The sequence below is a fragment of the Aulonocara stuartgranti genome (genome assembly GCF_965226115.1).
Source record: "Aulonocara stuartgranti genome assembly, chromosome: 8".
Lineage (NCBI taxonomy): Eukaryota > Metazoa > Chordata > Actinopteri > Cichliformes > Cichlidae > Aulonocara > Aulonocara stuartgranti.
The window spans coordinates 13,734,551-13,755,408 of NC_138959.1; the positions used below are offsets into that span (position 1 = coordinate 13,734,551).

Here is a 20,858-nt window from a genome sequence, read left to right on the forward strand (position 1 = left end):
TTAGAGAGCCACTCTAGTGGATTACATTTGAAAAACTGTAATCAGCCAGTTGACTGATAACTGAAAAAACAGAACAAAACTGGATGCTCTCTGTTCTTGTCTAATAATAATGTGTCATATGTAAAAATGGCCCAGGTCGAAGTAATTTTCAGTGATCTAGAGACATATAGAGAGTAATAAAATACAATACTGGATGCAAATGATAAAAAGGCCCCAAATTTCGGATCATGAAGTTAGAATATTCAGGCTCCTCAAACATTGAGTTTCCTGCAATTTTTTTCTCCTATATGATGTCAAAGACAGCGAATAACCAGCTGCACCCATGTACTGTTTAAACCTTCTGTTTTGGAAGAGTAACCAATCACAAGAAACTTGGCCTAAAAGCACCATTTTAAGCCAAGTTTCTAAGGTTGCTTTATACAGTGGATTAACCTAGGGGCTGCTAAATTATAAATATTTGAAATATGAGTCATGCCAAGCTACTTTAGCTGATTTTAGGAGTAAAAATATCAAGATGTGTATGCGATAGCATAACGTAAGCTAATGGGCTTCTGCACTGAAACAGGCCCCAGTAGTTATCACGTATATACTAATCTATTCATTTTTGAATAAATAACAGTGCACACATACATACTCTTCTAACACTACTTTTGAAAAACTTCATATAAAGCTAGAGTAAAAGTAGCCAGGTTGCTCAAATCTTTTCAGTCAGGCATCAGCCGAGCCAGCCGCGGGTCTGTTCGGGAAAAGTGGGTGGCGTTGAAAGTGTGTAAGCATGGAGAGGAGAGGCGCAGAGCAGCTCGGCTCTTCTCGTGGCTAATGTGATGACAGCTGATTACATCGACACCCGCAGAGGACCACAGCCGGACCGCTTCTTGCGTGTCAACATGTTTTAATGCCTTTCGCAAACAAAACCACACAGCTCTTCTAGGAAATAATGACTCGGCGCACAGCTCCGAGGCTGTGGGACGCGTAGCTGTTAAAAAGTTGCGGTGTCGTGGAGAAGGGCAACTCCGCCAACACCGCACCACATCACCAGGCTCGAGAAGTTGGGTATCTAGTCTGAGTGGATCTAACGGCCTGGTCCCAAAAGGTAAGCAAAGCGCATTGAAAGTCAAACGTTGACTGCTACACGGTGCCAGTCGAAGTTTATAAGCACCGGGGTTCAGTTACATAGAAATACGCGGTTTTTTGTCTATAGCCACGACATCAGTTTTTTCTCTACTAGACCTGAGACTTTTACAATTTGTTCATTGAAGTGTGCGCTCTAATAGCGGCACTTTTGGGGTGTACCCCATACATGACAGTCCGCAGACACGTCCTACGGTGTGTTAATACGCAGCTATTACTCCAGCGGACTACTGACGTGAGCTGAATGAGTGATGGCAGTAAACACAGGTGCTGCAGACTAAATAATCCCCCCGCTGTCTGTCTGTCACCTGTGGTCGTCGCTGTCAGTTGTTATGCCATGTGAGCGAGATCAGCACACACACACACACACACACACACAACCGTGTTTCCATCACCTCAGAGGATATAGCATTAGTGATTTACCCCCCAACTCTTGACTAGCGTTAAAGTGAAGGGGGATTTCTTCTTGATCTTTCAATGAAGTCATCACACACATTGTGATTTTGTAAACAGATGTCCTCAAAACGAGAACCGCAGGCGACATTGTGGTCTGACGTAAGTGCACGGGATCTTCAATGTTACATCACATACTTCCGAGATTAGCGATATTGGTCATTTATCGATATGTATATAATGGCAATAATGTAACTTTGCAGATATCTTTGTGGATAAAAGTTTGATAACTTAGAAATAATCAGATCTGAGCGCGAGACAAACAGTGCTGTATATGGTGGACCAGTCATGATACCAGTTTTCAAGTTAACAAAAAATATGATATTGTTATTTCACATAAATGAGGTGTTTTAGGGTTATATTTAAAAAGGAAACCGATCTGGTCATTGTTTATTACCATCCTAGTAATTTACCATGAACATGTAGCTTTCTCTGCCACTTTCTCTGCAGACAGAATAACAATAGTCCACTAAACAATAGCTTTTTCTGTAACAAAAGCTTTCCTTCACAGGAAAACACTTGATTCTCAGTACTGTTTTCAAGATGATAACAGGGTAAACTGAGAACAAAAAATTAAGGTCGTAAACAAAAAAACCCCCCAGTAACATCATAGCACACTTTTTAGTTGTCTGATGTAATGAAAAAATAATATATAGTAACGTTAAGTGTAAAGTGTGAGAATATTTTTTATCTGGTTTGAGGTAGTGCTGTGTTTCTTGTGACTTGGCACCATGTTTTTTGTTGACGTTACTCAAATAGAGTTGGTAAAGTAGGCTGCTGCTGTTTCTGTCTAGATGCTAAATTCTAGCTGGTAGATTTTTCTGGACTTCAAAAGAAACGTAACATATTTTCAACACAAACATTTTTTGTTTTTGGTAAATTAATGCTGTCTGTAGACGTTACTGATAGGTAGGAGTGTTGAGGTTTGATTGCTGCCTGTCTCCAACATTTACATTATTGTTTTATTATTATACATAGCTGCTAGTCAGTTTTGTATAATACTAACAGATGGCTAATGTGGCTATTGGGTAATTGCTAATGGTTAAACAGCTGGTGTTAACCTGTGCAACAGCCAAGTTACAGTAAAATACCCAAGTGTTTTTGAAACAGAGCTTTACTGACCTTTCGAAGTACCCCAGAAAGAGCTGTTTAGTGCTGTGAATTGTTCATGTGTTCAGCTGCTAGTGAGGGGAGGGGCTGTGTGCCTGCCTATCTGCACCCGTGATACTTGAGGATGGCACTGTTTGTATCAATATTGTTGCAAATGCGTAGCTAATCTGTTCATTTTTTTTACAAACCTTACCGAAATAAAGAGAGCCCAATAGTGTGATGGTTAACACATTCACCTAATTCCTGGAGATTGCATCAGGTGGGGAAGCTGGTGTAAAAACACATGGCGCTTCTTCTATGGCGACCCCTTGTGAAGAAGAAAGTTGAAAGTAAAGAAAAACTAAGCAAGCGGCTCCTTAGCATTTTGTGTACAACTAAATAGTGAACAAGTAAAGAGTTGGATCTGGATGAGAAACTGAAGACACTGCGTGCTGATACGGACATGACCCGTTCTTTACAGGGTAGCTACAACCTACAGCATAATGTACGAATAGAGCCTCATGTTGAGTTAAATTGGTAATTGAGATCATGAACTCATTAGGAGAGTGTTTACTGAGATCATAAGGAGGTTCGTGACAGATTTGTATACAAACTGACTTCATTTTGCAACCAGAAGAGTCGCCTCAACTGGTCACTCCTGGCACTTTCACATTGACTTTAGGGTCGGAGGTTGTATCAACTTTTATACACTCTTTGGGCCCCATGGTGGGTTTGTCATTGGAGATCAGTTCTGTACATATACATCCCACTAACTGCTTAACAAACAGAATATTTACATTTATGAATAAGCAAAGAGTGTTTACAAGAGCGTAACTGTACTTTCAATTTTAATGTGTCTATTTCCTGATGTGCATGCTTTTACAGTGAGTTAATGGGTAGAGTGATAGATTAACTAGTTCCCTCTTGTGCACCATTTATTTCTGCATGTCTCTTGCAGGACAATGTATGTATTTACTTTGACCGTGCAGACTAACTTATCAACATGGATTCGCTCTGCTGGGTTGGTGATGTTTGAATCTTCGTTTATCGCCATCTTTGGTGTTTGTGGTTTTATTCTGCTCCATATCTGCATGAGCATAAGCAACAAAAATGGTTATGTTATTTCGGTTTTGCACTTTTGACATTTTTAACACAGTAGTAAAGTCATGTGCACATGTAGACTCACACCATCGACTGGCAGTCAGTCAGAGTATCTGTAGTCTTTGCTTCAGTTTCTGTATTATACCCTCATGGTTAGCAATCGCACTGCTTTGGCAGTGACACACATCTGTCAAACATTGTAATCCAACTGAAATCAAAAAGTTACTAGCTTTAATGAAATTTTAGGTATCTGTTTCTGTTATCTTGCCCTCTTTTTGTGTTTACCATCCAGTCACAATTTTGGATGCACAGAAACTTCCTGCACACTAAATTATTAATACTGGCAGCACGATCCTATATCAGCAAAGAAACCTGAGATGTTTGACTCAGTTTGCTTGTATTACACGCAGCACAAATGTTATACATTATTATGATTGTTACAAACAATAAAATGCACTCAACAGCTGCTGCACAGTATCCCGAAGGACAAGTAGCAAAAGTAAAAGTAACTTAAGAAAGCATGGGGAATTCCATTTTTTCTTCCGATTACAAAGTATTCCATCACTTCCAAGACAAGGTATTTCCCACACCTTAACAATGACAGCATCGCTCGCAGTCTTTGTTGGCAGCACAGTTTTGGTTTGGTTGGCTTAATGATGAGAACGGTTAGTTATTTTGGACTTGATGTACCGGTAAAAAAAAAAAAAGTGAAGTGTCCAAAGGAAGAACTTAAGCATGCATGTTTTGGAAGAGGGAACTAAGTAAATTAAGGCCTGCTCGTGTTCATACGAGCCAGTTATGTTGGCACAATAAGACACATTGTTGACAAAAAAGCTTAAATCTAACAGACAAGTTGGGACAGTCACCGAGGCGGAGAGACTGACAGAAGTTTTTCTTACTTGTAATGTGATAGACTAAACAAAAGAAACTCAAAACTTCACCAAGGCTGAGTGATTTGCTCAGTTTGATAGCTGGCAGACATTACAATTATAGACCTTTACTTTACTTCTGAGTAAAGCTACATCTTGTACTTTTTCTTTCTATGACTCATCGTTAGCTTTGTTGAGCTTTTACATCCTGTTTCATGCAACCATGTTCATTTTTCTCAAATATCTTCTTGTCATTGCACAGTGATTTAAAGATAGGTGTGGTTCACGCTTCAGTGTTTTTGGCAGAATTTGTGCCAAATTCCTACAAGGCTGGTATTTCAGTTTTGTGCCCAGATGATTCCAGGCCAGTCCCAGTAAAAGTTATCCCAAGATATAATTAACAAACATCAAGCCCCGTAAGGAAAACGCGTTAAAGAAGGCTAGAAATCGCCATCTTGGAAGTCTCTCGCAGTGTCCTCAGTTCACCCCGAATTGTGTAAAAGTTTGGAGAGAACATGTGAAAGGTTTCACCCTCCATGAATTTATAATTTTTCTGCTGGCACGTCATGGTTTGATCCCTGAGGAAAGACATGTTATGTAACAGCTCATATGCAAGCTATTAGGAGTCATCCATGTTTTAAGGGTGCGGCATATCCTCGGGTACCTCTGGGGTCCTCTCAGGAAAAACCCTCTGCCATCCAAACACATCTCTTGTATCTATGACAACGAGGCCTCGGCTCTCTGAGTGCAGTCGTCTGAGCTGTGCTGCTCAGTGTGGAAATGTTTATGCAAACGAACAGTTCCACCCTGTGTGTGTGTGTGTGTGTCATGCAAGCCATTGATATTCAACACGTGTAGGCTTTAGAAAGGAATGGAAGGACAACTATGTGAGTGGAGTGAGTCATGGGAGGAAAGAAAAAAGTAGTCAGGATGAAGTGGAGTCTGAAAAATAACTGCATTCCCTTGTGGAATGTTTGTGCGCTGGCTAAGCTGCAGAGATGCAGGAAAGCAAACTCAATGAAAATGTGGAGGTGGAGGTGGATCTGGCTCTATGGATGAGCCAAAAAAGAGTGTTTCCACCCAGGGTTTTTCCCTACATTCAGCAGCAACACTTGCAATGTTACTTGAACTTTCCTCATAGCTTTAACCTTACCAGCCCCATAATGGGCATTTGAAATCAAGTAAATAAGTGAAATACTAATTGTCATTGTGTCCAAAATAATTGACTGCAGAAGATTTTGGTATCTAGAGGATTTATAAACAAGACTGGGTTGGCTGCACTGCTGGAAAACATAGGTGTGGAAGATGACTGATATGAAAAGCACCATAGATGGGCTTGTCTTACCATGACCCAGTTAACTGTTAGGAAAGAAAGCAAGTAAGAGCTGCTTTGTATTGCAGTATGTTTTGCTAACCAGAGGATATTTTTGCGTAATACTGTAATTTTACAGTCCTCAGACAGATATGATATGTTTAAGATAAACAGCATAATGCACAGGTCTCCAGGAGTAAACTGCAGAAGATCTATAAAATAATGACATGGCTTCAGGAGGTGGAGAAGTGCCTGCATTTGTTTTAAAGGCCAGGGGGGACCTATGACATACTCACTTAATTCTATACCTCGGGAGACACCTTCCCTAATTATTTCAAGGTCTCAATGACTAGTTTCAATCTAATCACATTTGTTTTCTAAAAACAAGTTGGTGACACCATGATGGTTAATTCCAATAATTATAGTTTAAAGGCATTTTCAGTTTAAATCAGTTTGTTACATTTTCAGAAATAGCTTAGTGACTTTCTTCTTCCTGAACATTACGTCGGTATCGGAGATACCCTCCAAACATCTGTTAACGATTAATCACCAACCATGAGTGGCCGGTGTAGGTTACTGACAGTCGTTAGCAGTCGTTGCCACAGCTGCCTGTAGTTTGCATGGCAAACACTGACTTGTCAGCAAACACTCGTGAACTAGTAGCCGAGCAGTATTTAAACTTGAGAAAGTGCGACTCAAAGTGGAATCTTTGAATATTTGCCTTCAAAGTAAAAGTTGCACCTTTAGAAATGTGTTGGTGGTAACAGTGAGGCATAATGTTTGCTTTTTTTGGTGCTTTCCGTGCAAGCTAATGGTGACCGCTGCGATCTAATGATCAAAGCAAGATTACAAGATGTTTCTGTGCACAGCATATACCTCCTTGCATCACGGAATATACATTTTTTGACGGTGGTTGCCAACCAGTATCTAGGCCTCTGTATTAGACTAGTGAAAATCTAGTTGGCTCTGTCATATTGTTACCATTATCATTCTGTTCTTGTATTTATGTGTCCAAAATACTTACGTTACATGATGCCTTGTATATTACTTCACCCTTTACACTTAACTTGAGTATGATTAGAAGTAAAAGGAAGAGTTTTTTTTCTACTGTAGAAATTGTTTGTACTGATATGCAAAGTTGGCATGTTAACATGCTGTCTAGTAGGTTTGGATGCTTTTGCCGTTTTTCTCTGTGTAGTCACTGGGGCCTGCTCACATGTCTGAGTAGAGCAACATGGGTCCGCCAAATATTTAAACAAGAATTTGGCATCTGCGGTCATTTGAATCAGCTCGCCAGATGTGTTCTCTACATGCAGCTGGCTGAGGCCATGGAAGTGCTGCCTCATCTGGATGAAATGCATTGTAAAGCAAGGCTGCGCTCCTATTTCTTCTGTGCCCTTTTTATTTGTTGTTTAGAGCAATGCGAGCTGCTTTTTATGCATGCATGTGCATAAGTTGACTGCTAGAAAAACAATCAGCAAACATTATATTTTTGTACTTTGACATTTTTTTTTTAATTTTTCAGACATTTTTATGACTGATATTTTATAAAGCAGACATGGAATATAACATAGATTAGACCATCAATCATTATAATATCGTAAACTAAATAATCCCATGTTTACGCTCTGCTTCCGGTCTTTGTTTGTTTAAAATAAAACTCCACTGATATCTCAATTGGTCATGTCATCACCCCACAGGAGGCCTGAGAGCCATTCACTCTATAAACACATGGCCATAAAACCACATGACTTGTGTTGACAACTGTCAGGCCATCTCTTTCTCTCCCTCCATCCTATGTGCTGAAAGACCAGATGGCCAAAAGCGAGACAGCAGATGTCCCAGTATTTCTTTTTTTAAATATCTAGAACAGTCCACCTGCTTTGATTATGCTGTTTCGGGGTGAATGTGTTTCGCTGGACTCAGCATTCTGGATGGAAGCACGCTGCACTGCTGCACAGCCAGAGTCCCCGGTAAACAAACTCAATGAAAAGACGCCCAGCCAACTCCAGAGGATTCTAACAGTGCGTTAGTGTGCGTTTGTGGGTTGCACAGGCACGTGCCAGCCTGCCACTTTAATATGTCTGAATAGGATGAATGGCACAGAGGTCACGCGTCAGTGCAAGCCCTGTCCTGGAAGGCACGTAGATAATGAGGCAGCGGCTTTATTGTTGGCATCAGAGTTCGTTCAAATAAAAGATACAGGCAGTCAGCAGATCCCACTTCCTCCACTGTGGTCTCACACTGAGTCACTGCTTCAGCTGGAGGATACCTGTGTGCAGGGAAAAACTCGAGATGCCACGCAGCAGTGGCAAAGACGGATGAACTGATGTAGTTGTAAGAACGCGTTGAACACCTTTCGCGTCGTTAAAAAGCAGTTATGGAGCGTAACAGCTGCAGCTACACAGTTTTGTTCTCATTAGTGATTCCTTTGCTGATTGGTTCCTGAACAATCAACTCACTGTTTGATCTCCAGAATGAAAAAACATGCAATCATTTTCAGTTATGGCTTTTCCGAACTCTAGACAACAGCAAATGCTGGTTTTTATTAGTGAGTGGATGCCACAGCTTTAATCCAAAAGACAGCATTAATCTTGTCTTGAGTTTTGAGGTTTAGCTCATTAAGAGCTTGTTGTTAGCTTGATGGTTGTAAATCGACCAACGCTCATTTTTTTCTCCCAGTAAGTCATAACCGGGAGGAAGCGCGCCTCTGGAACAGATAAAAACATGCGTCCTTCATCCTCTATTCTAAACGCCACATACCTCAGTGCGTTATTTACAAATCAAATTTTGTCTCCGACATGCTCAATATTACTTTTAGTTATATTACTGACATTTCTCTTAAAAAAATGAAACAAACGGAAAAAAACCATAAAGAATTAAATTGTGTTAATCTATTTTTCTTAAACACATGCAGACAGACAGAGTTTACTAAAAGGTGAAGACGTTTCAGGGCCATGTCCCAGGTCAGACAGTAGGTTCATTGTGCGACGTGTCAGCTGTGAAGTGTGTGTATGTTTACACTGTGTGTGTGTGTGTGTGTGTCAGCTGTTGACTTAGCTGTCTGTCGTAATCCTGTTACTTTCTACAGGACGGTGCCAAGTGACACACGCTAGTCCCAATGAAGCTGTTTCATTCTCCCTGAAATAATCATTATGTACTGTTGTGTTTACTGTGAAGATGTATATAAACCTGATATTAAGCTTTAATGCAAGTCCAAGTGCTTATCAAGACCTCATAAATCATAATGGAAAGATGAGGTCTTCAGTGAGGATCTTCCACTCTGTGAAATGGCCCTTGTACTTTACAAAGAGGCATTTTATTGCTTTGGGTTAACGCCTAACACGTTACAGTCAATATCATTAATGAACGCATAATAAAAAGAACACGTGTCGATGGCTTCTAGCTTTCTGTGGGTTTTGTTGTGGGTATTTTCTAAAGTTAAAATGTAATCTGTTACCATCCAGCACAGGTCTCCTGTCTTTTTGGTTGAAATTATTTTCTCCGGACATGCCTTTCCCCCCCCTGACGCGACTTTGTTTTTTCACTCTTGTTTTATTTTTCTTTCATTCAGATCCAGGAAAAATAATCCTCAGCTCTCTGTGTTGTGAGTCAGGATGAGTCACTGACATCTTGAAGTGCGTTATTCTTTTACAAAGTCGGGGGGAAGAAACGACCAGCATGTTGATTATTAGACATGTTAAATGTGTTGTTGTTTTGGTATTTGAAACTGAGGGAACATAATAAAGGAGTATCCCGGCATTCTTTCTGTGTTTTTCATTGTTGGGATGAGTGGTCTGCTGTTTTTGGTGAAAATATGACACTGGCCTGATGAGTAAAATGAGCAATAATTAGCTGAGATGACACCAAACAGGCCGGCTGGGGAGTGTTTTTATAGTACAGCTGGGGCTTATTGTGACTGAGGCAGGGCGATATGACCAAAGATATTTATCACGATATACATTTGAAAACATTTGCGATAACGATATAACTGACGATATAATTGACACTAGACAAAATACTTTACAACTCCACAACTTTATTGGAGCAAAAACCCCCATCAATGTATTTTCACTTAAACAAGCAGCTGTTTTATGTGCTTTAAAGTTATACAGAAATTTAACAGTGCAAATGCAAATCCTTGCTGACAGTTTAACCAAAAGGCATTTCCAGTGGAAATTGGCTGACATATCCTCAGCATGACCATGTATAATATCCGCAAAATTTAAAAAGAGGTTATACACACACAATACGGTAAAATTATGTTGAAGCACAGTACGTATCACTCCGCGAGGCTCCTGCCTACGGTAGTCGTAATGCTCCGACAATCCATCAAGCGGTGTGGCTTCGTAGCTTAGCAAAGTCGTACTGAAACATTTGACAGATTTTCAAGGGCCGTGTTCCACATAAAATCGTTTCGAGGTCAGTAAACACAACCAGAATTCATACATAAGGCACACGGGATTATAAGGGGCACTGTCGATTTTCAGAAAAAGTGTGCCATATTTTCCAAAAAACACGGTAATAACGACGGCCCGCTAGCATGCTCTACCAAAAATAGTGCTTTGTTGTGTATCTGACGGACGAAAGCCAAACCAGTCCCACACCACTGAAGTTGGAGCATTTTTACAAACCAATTCTGGTTCATCCGTTTCATTCAACGATCCGCTTTCGCCCTTCTCATTCTGCATCGCTGCCATGCTTTTTCTGCCATGTGTGTATGAAAACAAAGGCACTGCACACGCGTGTTTTACCCATATTATCGTTGCCCAACATTATAACAGTATTACCGTGAACGGTATGATATGGCCCAGCCCTAATTGAGAGCTTCAAGAAGTTTTGCCTTATATTATATATGGGAATATATGTTATGTTTTCCATATTTCTTAACTAATTATATCAAAAACACTAATACTGATATTAATATAATTGATTTTATTTGTGTAATAATGATGATTAGCACAGGTTGATAGCTCAGTGCTGTTAGTGCTTTATCAAAGCTTTGCTTTAGTTTCCACAGAAAGTATAAAAGATGGATGTAGCTACTGCCACGTCGCTTATTGGTGTCTGAAATCCTGTTTTGAACCCTCGAGATGAGCGTTTCTGTCATCACCATGTTGGCTACAATAATAACGGATGTGGTGAGAAAGGCAGGTCTGACTGAAACTGTACGCTCATTGGCTCCTTACTTGTGACGGACAAGTTTTTACCCAGTGAGTATCTGGTTTTGTAACTCAGGAAAAACCCGAGTTAAAAACATGGTGCGACCAAGATTTTAAAAATAGAAATAATTTTCTCATTTTCAATATTTTGTTCAATATAACCCAAAAATGTGTGAATGAGCCCATAAACTCAACAGGAAAGTGGTTACAGAGGTTGAGACGGTAACCTGTTTTCTCATAGACTTCAGTAGGACCAGAGATGGCAATCACAGCAATCGCCTTCTGCTGGTCTTTTGTTTTTTTAACCTAGAAGCCACCTCAATGTTTACTTTGTACAGCTCTTATGTGTTTTAAAATGCTAATCTTGCTTTAGAACGAAATTTCAGAAACCAGTGGATGATGTAGCAGTCATCAAGTCCACCTTTTATCCTGTTCGTGGTTGCTACCTGTGTGGACGCTCCAATGTTCTGGTATTTTAACAGAGCAGAAAGTAAAGTGGAGGGATGGAGAATAGTTCCCGCATGCAAGAAGCATTTAATCCATGGTTATATTACAAGCAGCAAAGTTACTTTTTTACAGCGAGCAGAGTCGTTCGCAATGTTTCAGGTTTCAGTTCACTTTTCTACAGAGCGGTCTATAATGAAAACTTCAGAAAGTACAAAAGCCTCTGTGTTTGCTCTGTCTGTATTTAGCAGCATCTTTATTTACGAGTGCATACACACAGAGCTCTGCAACATCACTTTCATTTACCCCCTTTTAGTTGCCCATAGCTGACTATGAGTAAGATTCCTTTCTTTGACTTTAACAAATGCTTTAAGACTTAAAACAACTCACACATTTATTCACGTGACACATCAACAGTAAGTTCATTCACCAAAACTCGCCCAGGATCTGATTGCAGATTATGTTTTAAGGTTTTATTCTACACATCCAACAGGTTGGGTGTAATAGGCAGATATATGTAGGTTTATACAGTGGACCTGTGTGTAATAACTACAACTGTGTTGAAGTTATTCAGCTGAGTACTGTTATTGTGAGTTGTTTACTTGTAACCTCATCAGATGTAGTAATTTGTGACCTGCTTTTGCACTGATCTTTGTGAACTGCACTGATGATGATGGCTGAAATGAACTGGCTGCATTTGATTAAAAAACGTGTGCATTGTCAGAATGCCTACAGAATTTTCCACTGCTTTCTGCCACACAGTAATTTTGTTTCCTTAGTAAATCTGTTGCTTATTTATAGGTGTTTAAAGGAATAAGACAAATTGAAAGTTGGGCCTAATTAAGGTGTTAGAGGCATGTTATGCAATCAACAAAGTTTTCCACTTCTGGAATAGTTTGATTTTATCAGTTTATTTATTATTATTTTATTATGCGTGTCTGAAACAGAACTCTCTTGTAAATAAGACATTGAATCTCAGTGGGACTATCTGTATAAAAAAAAGGTTAAATGTAGTAGTTGTCGTGGTATTTCACTCTTTCTACTCTAAAGTTTGCAATATTGCATGTCTGGGGACTGTTGTGTTGATATTGATTGACACTAGGGCTGCCACGATTAGTCGACTAGTCACGATTATGTCGACTATTAAAATCGTCGACGACTAATTTAATAGTCGACGCATCGTTTGAAGCTTTGTAAGATCACAAAGGACGCAGGAATGAGTAGTAGGATTTAAGAGTGTAATAACGGACTGAAACAGAAGATGGCAGCACTGCATGTCCAAGGATGCCAGCTGCCGTTAAACCCCGAAGAAGAAGAAGCTGTGTCCCAGAATTCATAGCGCAGCCCAGCGCAGTTGTCAACAATGGCGGCAGCTAGTTAGTTTTAACTTTACTCTTATTATTCTTTCTGGGTCACAAAATAAACGTTTAACATATTTTCAGGCGAGAATGTAGCTGTGTAAACCTCAAATATCTGCTCAGTTTATCAAGACACCACATATTTTCAAAAGCGCTCCGACGTTTTCGGAGACGTCTGTTACCCACTAGCTCGTTAGCTAGGCGGGGGCAAGGCTAACTAGAGCCGTGAGAACACCGGACTCCCGGCAAATCGTTTTCAAACCCACTGCCGTCTTTCGCTAGTCAGGTTAAACATATATATAAGTCACTTAGATAACTTAAATGTTATTGTTTGGCTTTTTTCAGTATTTTATTTGTTCCTGAGTAAATCGGTTTGGCTGAGATTAAAGGTATAGTTTTTGCACAGCTAAAACTGTCAAGCAGACAGCTGATTATCAGAAGTGTGAGATGCTGGAGAATATACTCCGGTGTCCTGTTATATTTTAGAAAGCAAGGAGTTTATTAAACTTCACCGAAACAATCTGCAAATTTCATTAAAAATTAATAAACTACCATCTTGTCTTTATTTTTAGTTAGCACAAACACTTCAAGCTGTAAGCTAATGATAGTTATATAAGACCAGATGCTGCTGGTGCAATAAGCTGTACGTCCAATGGATGATGATCTGATTAGTCGACTAATCGCAAAAATAATCGGTGACTAGTCGACTATCAAAATAATCGTTTGTGGCAGCCCTAAGACACACACACATAGATAGATAGAGGGATAGATTTATTTTCTTGCTTCTAATATCTGAAGTTAATAAGATATTTGATTTTGGCTTAAACCTTTTTTTCCTAGGAACTGGAGCCCTGAACCTTTTTAACTATAACCTGACAGATTTGCATATGACAACACAAATAGCCGCTGCACTTGGATCACACATTAGCCAGTGTTAAACTGCCAACTTGCTTGTAAACTCTGTGCAATGCTGCTTTGCATCAGTATGAAAATACTGATCAGTGCGTTGCATCATGCATGCACCGTCAGCTCCCTCGCCTAAAGCAACACAGGGTATTTTTTGGAATGTGAAGACTTGTGAAGTGACACAAAGAGGACGGCTGTGAAGAAATGTGTCGACCTCCCAGAACTGTACAAAATTTCTTTCTTGTGTGCTTCATGCAACCTTTTTACCTGTAACAGAGCCAATAAACAAGATTGTAGTCATGCTCAAGCATCGTTATAATATTCATTAATGTAGTAAATATTCACAGTGCTACTTGCGTGAAATATTTAGTACTGCGTTTAGCGACGGCACAACCATTTATATTTCTTATCAACAGCATTTCAGGAGTGGAATTTCTGTGTGATATACATAAAAGCTTATTTTTATGTGAACTGCTTCAAATTTCATTCAGACTGTGGTCAGTTGCTATATGCTTCTGCTGTACTGCTGGAAAACTTCTACCTGAAGGCAGCTTTTTTCATCTGCCAGGGCACGGTGGAAAAAGCGGCAGGGGCCGCTGACACACTGACGTACCCATAAATAAAACTAAGAAGCTTGTCTGGCTGGACGTGGATCTGAGGATTAACTTCAAAAAAGATCCAAGATCCCACTTACCCGTGGCAGGAAAGAGGTTTGGCTTTCTGGGTGTTGGTTGTTAGCTTTGCTGCGATGATGGACAAGACCAGGCTGGTTGAAGATTAAGAGACCGAGGAGTAAATATCACCTTTTTTCCTCCCAGTTGGAGATGCAATTTGAGCAGCATAATGTGACTTTGAATATCATTAACATAAACAAATACGACTTTTGCTGGTAAGATCGCCCATGTGTTTCACATTGGGTGATTTTTAAAAAAAAAGAAATTACGGGAAATTTGCTCAATGTTTACAAAACACTTGTTTTATATTTCATGATTCATGATTTATCGTTAAGCAAACCAGGAGCAAACTGCTCACGAGTGCAAACACTTAAACTCTCACACCGTGAACACATGCCAAACCATCAACCCATTTTATCTTGAGTTTTAATAGCAGACTGCTTTGTTTCAACTTCTGGTTTGGAGGTTTCAGCACAATCAGAATGGATTGGACACTTTGTACACCACAACTGTACGTAACAAACCAGCCAGAAGTGGCTGAGCTTTGTAAAACCCTGCTGGGTGTGGGTTCATAGTTTCACTTGTGTTTTGTAAAGCGCTTCAACGACTGAAGTTCGAAGTTTGAGTTGAGTTTGCATTGTTTTCATTTGTGACTAGCTTGACTACTCTTGTTCTGTGTCATTGAGAACTTTTTTTAAACCTCTCTTACCTTTAATGATTTAGTGTCATTTACTCTAGGAGGGAAATAAATTCTTATTTATTCATTTCTGACTCACCAGACACAAAATTCAGTCTGTATTTGTTTACAGGAACTGGTCTTATTTACTCCCAGCCTATCAGGCTGTGAGTGCGATAGATCAGTATCATTCATTGTTTCATGGAAACCATTCCTCAGAGGTGCGTGTCAGGGCATGTCTAATCCTTGTGATGTTGAAGATGCAGCTGCTGTTGTCCTGTCTTTTCAGGGGTTATGAGGCGATATATGCTGCTTAAGAAGTTAAGGAAACGCTTAAATGATACAGCGGGTCTTGATGAAAGAAATATTTAAATCCTTACTGACGTTAATATTTTCTTTTACTCAAAAAGCAAGAAAAAATGAATATTTGTATAGACTGTATGAGTAATTTGATATTTAAATTGTTCATCGCTCTTTGTAAAGATTTCTTTCAAGACAGGACTCTTCGTCTGAGCCAGCAGCAGTGACCAAGCAAACTAGAGAGTGATTAATGAGAGGGAGTGATGTTGGCGGTTACATACTCTAATTGTTTGACCACAATTAAATTCAGAAACACAAAAACTAAGTTCACTCATTTGCAGCACTGCTGAAACGTGATGCTGAATGTTGCGTGAATGCAGCTGTCATCTGTGGCCTCTGTTTGTGTGTACGCGTAGCTTTTTATACAGATGTGACACAGACAGAGAGCAGGGACTGCAGTGTTCACAGAAGCTCGATCTGTTCGTGTGATTTCAGTGGGAGAAACATTTCGTCACTCAACCAAATGACTAATGTAGTCTCAGCTGACTGCAATTTTCCCAAACCCCATAAACAGCACATTTGCATAATGGCTGACCCTAGCACCGCTGGCTAACAATGGGCCGAGCGGTCAGTTTCATGATCATTAATATGCAAATTGTCATGACCAACCAATGAGTACCATTCACATAGAGTTGGGGAATGGCTGCAGTCACAGCATTGGAAGATGGCCCCCTCCTCATTCAGAGATGGACTTTTCCTTTTCACGTGAATGGCCTCCTTGACTCCGCGCTCAAACCAGCGTTCCTCCCTGTCCAGGATGTGCACATCATCAACACTGAAGAGTGGCCACTGGCCTGTAGTTGTGAGTAGACTACGGAGTCCTGGATTGATGTTGTAACTCAGCCAGAGGTTGTGTGGTTCACCAGAAATGGCCTTTGAATGTATAGGTGTGTTGTTGTATGAGGTATGCCTGATTTTTGAGTCATCTGGGTTACTTCCTCATTCTCTTTAGAACTACTGTGGCCTGTTTACTGCACAAATAATAATAAGCACCGAACAACATAGTGTTCTTTATAAATGATTAAACGGCCCATTTGTTTTTCATTGCCTGCACCGTTTTAAGCCTCTGGTTGGACCTCTCCCTTTGGCTTTCATTAGTTGCAGCCTCTGCTTAGGTTTCATTGAGGTCTTTATGGCTGAGCGGTGTTGAGTTCACGATCTGCCACACAGAGAGCACCAGTTATGTTTGTTACGCAAAACAGTGTTGGTTAACCTTAACAGTGTAAGAGACAATAACCCGAACACGCCCATAGACGCGGTTGCTTAGGAAACCTCTGTTTTTTTAACAGCTGGTCATCTGCTCCTTTATTCCCCTCGTCGCCACATCCAGGATAATCTGGACCGCATCTCTCTCCAGAGACAGTGGCACAGAACTGGGATACGGTCTTGTCCCCCCCCTTTCAGAGACAGAGACCCCTTTCACTGTGACAAACTGCAGCCCTCTTCTCTCATTTCCAGTCTCCTTCAGCCTGTCTATCCCCACCTGTGGTTAGTCTGACTGTCTCCAGATAATGATACACAAGGCTTTGGATGTTTTGGGTATTTGCTCATTTTACTGATAATTGGAAAAAGTCTGCTACAGAATACAAATGTGAATATTGATGCTCTGTGACCTGAAGTACAATTCATTATATACCAGTTACAGAGAAGCTGTAAATGCATTCATCCATGCATTTAATTATCCAAACACTGTGTGTTGTGCTTTTTCAACCATAGGTTGAGACGATTAGACATAATTGCTGAATTGGTTAAATTTGACCCAGTTATTATACTGGTGTAGTATCCCCTTAGTATCAGCTGAACATCAATTAAATGCCTGTCTGAGTATTTTTGGTGTCCATCCCTTTAAGGCTTCAGTGAACCATGTCACAGAGACTAAATAACCTCAGACTGGTTTCTTAAACATGACAGCGCCACTAAATCTCAATCCAACAGAGCACCTTTAGAATTTGGTGAAACGAGATTACGATCATGGATGTGCAGATAACAAATCTGCAGCTACTGTGTGATGCTGTCATGTCAATATGGGAAAAAAATCTCAGAGGGATGTTTTGGAACCTTCGCAGTGATTTTGTTTCTTTCCCATTGAGGTTTCTGCTTGGTTATTTATTAGAGTATTATGATAATAATTATGTCAAAATCTTTAATCATTTGAGGCCTGATGAGTGAAGCTTTATGTCGATGTGATGTAGAACATGTAAAATGCTAGGTTCACTGCATTATACCCAAAACAAAAACAGTAGCTTAAACTTGTGACTCATATCCAGGTTTTCACTGGCTTCACTAGAAAATCTGTTTGCATATTTCTGTGATACACAGCGTCCAGTCGAAGGAAGGAGTGTGCCGTTTGAGCTGCTGTTGCTTTCCTTTGCAATGTTTATTTCCTCAGGAGAAGTCAAAGAAAGAGGAGAATAGAGGAGGAATGTCCTTCAGCCTTCCTAAATGGAGGCTCTCTTTTTCTTTTTCTTTTTCTCTTTCTCTTTCTTGTCTGTCTCCTTTCTATTGATGGTTTCTCACGCTCTCGCTTCCCCTTTCATTTGCTGTTATTTCACCAAGGCTAGCTCTCTCCCAGAGGCTGTAGATCTTTTTTTTTTTTTTTTTTAAATGAATCACCCTTTTAATTGAAGTTGTACATGGACTAGTTTGAGAGTGACCTTTCAAATCTCTCTGTCTGCCTCTGCAGGTTATGAGTAATGGAAGCAGGATCTGTGGTGCGCGCTGTGTTTGAGTTTCTCCCCAGCGTCTCCGAGGAGCTACCACTATTTACTGGCGATGTCATCGAGGTGCTCAGTGTCGTGGATGAGTTCTGGTTGCTCGGCAACAAAGATGGCGTTACAGGTAAAGTGACCGTTTTCGTTATTACTGTTGAGGGACCTGCATGAATAAAGGTTTCCATAAAGATAAATAGAGACACCTACTAAGAGTTACTAAACATGGAAACAAGCTACATGGAATTTTAGTGACTTATTGCTATTTTGACATTCACACACTCATGCACATGATCCTCCTTTCTTCTGTTTGTAACTTAACACTTTCATGACTGATGAGGGTGAAACAGAGAGGTTTAAATTATTAACTAGTCTGGAAATAATCAAGTAGCAATGATTATTTGTGATCATCTGTTTTGACACATGCCTGAACTTTCCTGTGTGTCCAGCCAAACTGGGTATTACACAGTGTTTAACCTACAAGAGCACAACACAAATTCTGTGACTGGTTTGCAGCACAATACATCAGTGTGAGAATAGTGCAGATGAATGCACAGCTAGCGAGTTCCCTTTATCCTGCAGCTTCTGACCAGGAAACCTCCTCACCTTAATCAATTCGAGTTCCAGAAGTAAACCTGGATCTGAAGTGATCTGTGTTAATGTGTGAGAGAAGCCGAACAGTCAAACACCGCTGCTCATGCAGAGGGGAAGTCAACAATAGCTTGTTCAGCTGATCCTGAAAATGGGATTTGTTGATATTTTGTACACGTGTGCAAAATGCCAACAAAAAAAAGTGAGATGGGTGTTACAGCAAAGCTGCAGGGAACAGAGGTAGTGAAGATAGATGAGTTTAAATATGTGGGGTCAGCCATCCAGAGCAATGGAATGCACACACGAGAGGTGAAGGAGGTTGGAGTGGGTGGAGATGAGGCGCTCATGGGGTGCCAGAAGGATAGCAGCAAGAGTGAAAGGGAAGGTTTGGTAGTGAGATCTGGTGTGATGGTTTGGAGACGATGGCACTGACAAAAAGACCGGAGGCTGAGCTGATGATGTGAAGATTTTTCATTGGGGCGAGCGGGATGGAAAGGTAGGGACAGCTCAGGTTGAGTGGATTGGAGACAAAGTTGGAGAGGCAAGGCTGAGGTGGTTTGGACATTTGGGGGCACATGATCTGCTGTGGCAACCCCTAAAGAGAAGAATTATTCAGGAAGGTGTTGTCACTGCCTGACATTTCAGGCATTTGTAGGAGATGTCTTTAATGAATTTACCGATGATGTTCACATCTGTTCCTTCAGGTCAGTTCCCCAGCACCTTTGTGGAAGAGGTCACCATTCCCAGCACCAAGCCTGGAGACAGACTGTATGTGTGCATTAATGATTTCAGCTCAGCAGAGCCAGGAAATCTGTCCCTGAAGAGAGGTACGAACATACTGCATGCTCTCTCACACACAGCCGGTGCTGACTTGTAACATAATAGCAAAAGTGTGAATGACTGCTTTTGGTTTGTCGTCTGATACTTTAAAAAGGCGATTTTGAACTTGTTGTGACTTAACACACTTGTTGCAAACAGTGCTACATATAATACTAACAAATCATGTTTTCTCACTTAGCTTAACACTACTTGTTGATGTCGCAGTACTCAGGTAAACTGATTTTGTGTCAGAATGTTTAAGTTATCTCAAAATTTCAAGTTATTAAATCAAAATTTTGAGATTCCTACCATGAGATTTTGAATTTTGAAATTCAAAATCTGTTATCTGATTGACTGGTAGGTATGAACTCCATGTATACATTAAGGTTAAAGCTGTACTAAGGTGTAAAGGCATATTAAGTTGGTGGATTCTAATTTCAGTATATTAGACAGAAATGAATGGGGGAGTCTTACATTTCTCTACGGAGGTCATAGCTCTTGCGGATTAGCGACCTACCAGCCAATCAGATAACAGTATTCCTTGTTGCTGGGGTACATTTTTCCCCACCTTAATGTATATCAATATGTTACAAGCATTCATCCGTCAATGTAGTCCATCCATTTTGCACAAAGAATAAAGATATGAAACTCAATACAGCCTTTAGAGATTGTATCTCTATTCAGCTCATTGTGCTTTTCTGCATGTAAGCATGATCGGATCATTCTTATTCACAATGCTCAAAGATCAAGGCCCAGTGAAATATTACTAAATATGTCCAATTTTATTCATATAACATAAAACCAGCAGGTATTTTTTGATGGTAGCTGCTGTATGTACTTAAAGAAAAGAGATGGGCTTAAATGATAAAAACACAAAGCTGATTTCCAGAACTGGCCACTAGATGTCCTCATTGGCAAAATTTAAACCAACGTCCCTAGATGATGATTTTTTTTGTTTTCTCTGCATGTTTCTGTTTCTCATTGTGGTGTTTTTTTTCTTCTTTTTTTACGATTTGTCACTTGCAACACTCTCAGGCAGACAGCACAGATGTTTGCACAGATCTTTTATATTGGTAACACTTTTCATACTTTTAATGTTATTAGTGCTAGTAGTAGCAGTAGCCTTAGAAGTAGTTGAATTAAGTGACCTTTCACCCTGGGAGTTGCTATAGAACAGTAAAAACCCATGCGACTACACAAAAAAA

The 20,858-nt window shown here is 40.1% G+C and overlaps 1 protein-coding gene across 4 annotated transcripts in view; it reads left to right on the forward strand.

Annotated features, from left to right (window-relative positions):
• The first annotated feature begins 454 nt into the window (after positions 1-454).
• Positions 455-20,858, forward strand: part of dnmbp (dynamin binding protein) — a 49,112-nt gene continuing 28,708 nt past the window's right edge. For 2 of the 4 annotated variants that reach the window (XM_082544179.1, XM_082544181.1), the window contains exons 1-3: positions 455-1,093; positions 18,219-18,373; positions 19,539-19,661. In XM_082544179.1, the coding sequence (XP_082400305.1) occupies positions 18,229-18,373; positions 19,539-19,661 (268 nt within the window). In that variant the 5' untranslated portion in view covers positions 455-1,093; positions 18,219-18,228. The remainder of the gene's footprint in view (positions 1,094-18,218; positions 18,374-19,538; positions 19,662-20,858) is intronic. The other 2 variants (XM_082544180.1, XM_082544182.1) reach the window with 1 other exon arrangement.